The 6,000-nt window shown below is 39.4% G+C and overlaps 1 protein-coding gene across 1 annotated transcript in view; it reads left to right on the plus strand.

Moving 5' to 3' along the window:
- The window catches only part of ZZEF1 (zinc finger ZZ-type and EF-hand domain containing 1), a 168,754-nt gene that overhangs the window by 139,960 nt on the left and 22,794 nt on the right, over positions 1–6,000 (plus strand). Inside the window, exons 44-47 of the mRNA XM_075852854.1 lie at positions 535–654; positions 3,482–3,655; positions 4,622–4,722; positions 5,211–5,346. Of these exons, the coding sequence (XP_075708969.1) occupies positions 535–654; positions 3,482–3,655; positions 4,622–4,722; positions 5,211–5,346 (531 nt within the window). The remainder of the gene's footprint in view (positions 1–534; positions 655–3,481; positions 3,656–4,621; positions 4,723–5,210; positions 5,347–6,000) is intronic.

Raw genomic sequence — 6,000 nt, forward strand, 5'->3', positions numbered from 1 at the left:
TTTGAAACGGGTCTGATATATATTTTTTCTTCTATGGAAAAAGTTCAAAATTGGAAATTTTTAATATCTTGTACTCATGTTGGCAGCGTGATCAAAATGCTAAATTTTCGAGTTTTTTTTTAGATCAAAATATCCATCTTTAGCTTGACTAGTCTGGCATATTTAATATAGATATATTATATATACAAAAACCATAGAGCAAAGTAACGGCACCAGGATTACAGAGTAGACGAAACAGGGTGGATTTATTCACCAAGTGAGCGACGTTTCGGTTCGTCACAGAACCTCTCCCAAGCCAATGGACGCTCACTTGACGTGAATAAATCCACCTTGTTTGATCTACTCTGAAGTCCTGGTGCTGTTACTTTGCTCTATGGTTTTTGTGTATTCAAGTTGGGGAATTGATTCATCCTCTGGTAAACTTGCACATGGCCTAATTTATAGGTTTGTTGGAGTGCTGTGTTAATTTACTGTGTGTGTGGTGTGTGTGTGTGTGTTTACTTGTTGACTTAGTTTAACATTTTACTTTTGCAGAATCATGATTTTGAAGAAATTCAGTTTGCGTTTATTCAGTCGGGACTGCTAAAGCTATTGGTGAGAAAATGTAGTAAAGGAACTGGTTTCAGTAAAACGTGGCTTCTTCGTGATCTAGAGGTATTACTTTTATAATGTGATCTACCTGACATACTTTTGTATTGTTATTTACATGTCCCTAGATGTTCCATAGCAAATTAGCAGTTTTTACTGATCATCAAAACTGTAAAAATTCTGACCTGCCTACTCTTCTTTATCTCTGTTTTCGCTGTATTTTTTTCACCTGCGGCCATTGAAGTTAATGCAAGAACCGCAGGCAAAAAAACGGAGTCATGCGCGCAGGTTTTTTTTTCCTATCGGCCATTGACCTCAATGGGCAGTCAGTCGGAACCGCGGCCAGAAAGGACATGCCGCTTTTTTTTTCCCTGGGGAGCCTCCCAGGAAAAAAAAAATTCCTCTGCCTCCCATTCAAATCAATGGGTTACTATTACGGCCGTATATTGCGCTGATACCAATGCGTCAAAATCGGCGCCAAAGAACTCTGAAACAGGGCTTTAATGTGCTGCCATACCTGTGCTACTCAACTTTACCCTGATTCCAGCGCCATATATTTTGTTCGCAGATGAACCGAGGCATTTACAATCGGCCACCGTTCACTTTGCATTCAGCCCATTCTTGTCGGTGGCTGATAGTCTAATTTCTGGATAAATGGACAAATGGGCAATCTTTACTGCCTAACGGTGCATGAACATCCGTGGCCTAGATGCTGGCCCCGTTGACAACTGGTTGGTGGAGACCGCCTAGTTGTCAATTTATGATTGCATGAGGACCCGAGGCACCTACAAACATGAAATAAACAGCGCTGAAGTCGGGGGAAGGGAGCAATACATGTATGGCAGCAGAGTAACATCTTTGGGGATATGACAGGTCCTCTTTAAGACTGAAACTGGGCAACCCACTCCAGTTGAAGCTATTCCTTTGATTTGCTGATTTCCGACCTTTTTATAACCACAGGCAGTCAGCTGTACTTGCTCAAGGAAGCTCACTCCCGCGACACCTATTTCCTGCAGTGGAAATGTATTACATGCCACTCTTTTTTTCGTATGGATGGATGACCATGTAACCATTTGCCAGAGCAGGAAACACTTTTTAACCGATTTTTACTCTGGCTTCTATAATCTCTTTTACTATGGCATATGGATACGGTTTGTCGATTATTTTTTGACCTGTGGAGAGGGTGAATCGAAGTTTAAAAAAAAAAAAAAAAGGGATGTGGTATGTTTATGATACAGTACCCCAATCCTTATTTTCTCCAACAGCAGATGTTGTGAGTCAGACATGCTAGTCCCATACACATGAATGAAATCCATCAAATATGCTCCTATGTGTTTTACTGGTATCACTGTTTCCAAGTTGACTTATTTAGTACTAATAATGTTATGCGGAAATAGGGTTGCCTCCCTTTTTTCCACCTAGCTTAACAGTGAAATATTTTTTCATTTATTTTTTTCCCCTTTTGATCTGGTAATTTGTTTCTCAAGGCCGTTTAGTCACTTTACATATACTAGCAGTGGTGGATTAAGTAGACCATAGGCTTTGGGTTTTCCATAAACTTGGGCCTCCTCCTTCTCCACCGCCGCACTTCCAAGCCATGTCCATAGTGAACATTACCTTTCTGTGCTAGCGTGTTTCATTCCAGTTAATCTGTCTACTGTTCTGCTTTTATGAATAAATTTACAACTGACTGTTATCATTGTTAGACGGCTATGTCTTTACCCATTGACAGTCTCCAATCATCACTGACACTATAAGACTGTGTAGGGACACATCCTTTTGACAAGGGGAATGGTAACACTCAATTGTCGATTAGGCCTGGGCTACATGGAGGTTTAAATTCAGTTCCTCACAGGTGGCGTCTTCTCTCATTGTAAACGTTTTCTTTCCTTTTCTTCATCTGGTCCGGACCTCCATGACAACTGCTCTTGCTGACTGCAGAATTTAAAGCACAGACCTCTTTAGCCACTCTCTTCTGCTGCTATCCCCAGCTATGAAAACACAAAAAATTCAAAACCCAGTCTAGACCCCCTAAATAAACCCCCCCCACCCCAAAAATTTAGACCCCATAGAAAACCCCTAATACAGACACTCGGAGCCCTTCGATAGAGCCCCTACAGCACCTGACAACATGGGCAGATGCTCGCCTCTCCCTGTTCCTTCATGCCACTCCTTAGCGCTGCGACAAGAAGGAGCAGGGAACTCTAGCCAGCGGATTTTCACTTCTCCTCCTTCCTCTGATTTGATCCCTGCACTCGGTGGGGACCCACCGTTGGTCCCTCTTCCTTGTACGCTCTCCTGACATGGCGGCCGGGGTTGGTTATTTGCCAGTGGCAGGCATGTCGGTACCAGTAACCCTTCCTTGCACTGGCAGAGCGCTCGCCAGGGTCTAAAACCTGGCCATTAATACAGATGCTGAAAAATAATTGCTGGGACCGGCCACCTAAGGTAAATTCCGGCTGGGCCGGTTGTTTACCGACTGGTTAGCAACCCTCCCTGGCATGTTCTAGTTAAGATTTTGTTTTTTTTGTACAGGACCTATTTAATGCGCAGTGCCTAGCATAAAGACTACAAAATGCAAATCACCAACACAAACTGTAAAGCAGTTGTTGGAGGTTCTAAGCGCTAAAGCCTGCAGAATTGTGACTTTACATGTGCACAAGTAAAACTAGGTGTAAATCAGGATTAGTAAAAGTAATGCAATGTATTTGCAAAGCTTCTGAATGCTTATGTAGATTTTATCTATATATAAACTGTAAAAGCCCATGCTTTCGTTATGCTATTAAGTTGCACATAAGCTTAGAAGAAAATACTGTGTTTTGTAAAATCTTCAAACACTGAAATCTGTCCTAGTGGATGGGTTATGAAACATTATCTTTTTGTTCTTGTTCAGATACTGTCTATAATGCTGTATTCATCAAAGAGAGAAACAAATTCTTTGTCTGAAAGGGAGAGTTCAGCTTCTGAGAAACGGGTCCAAGACAAGGATTTAGAGACCTCCGATTCAATGCAGAAAAAAACAAATCCATTAGAAGGTCTCGATGAAGCTACAAAAATGTGTTTTCAGGTAAGAACATGAAAATCAAGTAAAAAATGTTCTTTTATGGGTAATTTCACCACTTTTTCCCTAAATATAGATAGACCAGCGACCTAAAATCCTTTCTACTGCTAATGCAAATTCTACTCTGAGCCCTAATACAGCTCCTCCATGCTTATTTCGTAAAGGAGTGCTGAGAGAAGCTCTTATTGGAGGCTTTATTGTAATGGAACTTTCTTTCCTTGAATAGCTATTTTGCGGTTTCAGACTTACATTAGTTTTTCTCTTGCCTGCATGCAAATAGATTCTAGTTTTAGCAATCCCAAATGAAATATGAGTGATTTCTGTAATGCTATAGTGAGTGTCATTTAGGTAAGATTTCTTTGCTTTATAATTGTAGCTTTGCTTTCTTGTGCCTATTTTATGCCTGAAAAAGTGAATATTGACCAATACCACAACCTGTTAAGGAATATAATGCATGGCGGATCTGAATGGTGTAAACATATTGATAAATCTCTTCCAATGTGAGATTTATTTAAAAATTTTTAGCATGATTTCCAAACTTTTTCAATTTGTTTTTAAACCCTTAAAGTGAGTCTGAAGGGAACGGTTTAGTTAACACTTAATGAAATATTGATAATCTGTATTGCTTCAAAATTTGGTAATGCTCCTCACACCTGTATTATGGCTTTTGTTCATAACCAAAGCTGTGACACCGTGCCGAATCCATCATACGGCGGCTACCAGTGGTGCCTGACAGACTCCAATGACTTATAATGGGGTCTGTTGGGTTATATTTTGGTGTCTGTCCTTTTGATGGAAAGATTAACACTCCACACAGTGCTATTATTCCTGTCAAATATGAATACGACTGAGTTTCCAACACACATGTGAACAGTGCCTTAGAAAATGGCCATGGAGAAACAGAACACAAACATAAGGTCTTTTTTTTTCACTTTATCTAACTTTATCTGTGACTGTATGTGTCACCTCCAGGTAATTCACGAGTCTCACAATGTACCTTTACATATCCTTCGGGCCATATACGAGATGGAAATGAAGAGTACAGAATCCTTCCTTGAAAAAGTTCACAAAAGGTAATATATTAGGAGGTTATTGTTTGTTTGAGGATCATTTATTATTGGACATTCATATTGAAAGTGTAGCGTATTTCAAGATTTTACTACGAAGTACAGTAAAAAAATATTTAACTATCTAATATTTTCTGACTTAAAGCAGCGTATTTTTATACTTCTTTCTGGTATGTAGTTTGTGTTGTTTTGTAAATTGTTCACACGGCATAATTTGAAGGCTGGGAAAAGAATGCCCCAAAAACACACATTTTTTTAAAAGCTGTTTTTCAATGAATACGTGTATTTTTATGTGCATTTGAAGCGTTTTTAGAGGCTTTTTTTTTTTTTTGCCTCCCATAGAATTTTTAATGGCATACACAACACTTACAAGGCTCCAAAAATGTACATGTCGCTTCTATTAACAAACGTATCAAAATAGATGTCAAAAATACGCCGTGTGATCAAGTCCTTAGTCTACAACTGATATCCTTTTTTTTTTTTCCCTACAAAAGATTTGATGGAAAAACTGGTGTAGTTGATGAAAAAGTCAAAAAGATGGCACAGAAATGGCAGCCACTTAAGTCTGAAAAACTAGAGGAACCGCTTTTGAATGTGACAGACACAGATATGATTATTCCGCCATGCGTGGTATGTGTATTGGTTTAGTTTTGCTTTATATTGTACTGACGTGTCATACTGAAGCTTAGAAATGAATCGCAATAAATCTTATGGGTTGACCAGGAGTAACAACCTCGAATGCCAATTTCTAAATATGTTCAAAATTCTGTGCTGATTATTTTCTGAAAGTTTACCTAGCCTTTCAGGTGACTTCTCAGAATAAACTGTCATGTGTGTATGCATGCGGAATAACCCCATTTCTGGCCATTATATGACTTGTATATGGCATTATTTAGCAGTTTTCACCTCTGCAGGCTCTATCTCTAGTTCTCCGTTGTCTTTGAGCTAGTGGGTGGAGCCTAACGGCAGGGGATTTAGAGCTCTGTATCAGATGAACAGGGCTCCAAACATCCGCGATATATTTAGAAACTGATCAGCACGAAATATTGAACATAAAAACTACATGATTAAAAGGAAAAGTCACTTTTACGTTTAGGTGGGCATTCCCGTATTATTTCAAACCCCAAGAGTACACACCGCTTTCACCATAGCCTTTCACTCTGTTTCTCTCTCTCGTATGTGTGTATGGCGTTCTCTAGCTCAAGAGAAGCGCATAAATAATTTTACTTCACTAAAATAACTAGGCAACGTCAATTAAATTCCTTGCATAGAGAAACAATGTAT

Source organism: Rhinoderma darwinii, chromosome 2 (assembly GCF_050947455.1).
Source record: "Rhinoderma darwinii isolate aRhiDar2 chromosome 2, aRhiDar2.hap1, whole genome shotgun sequence".
Lineage (NCBI taxonomy): Eukaryota > Metazoa > Chordata > Amphibia > Anura > Rhinodermatidae > Rhinoderma > Rhinoderma darwinii.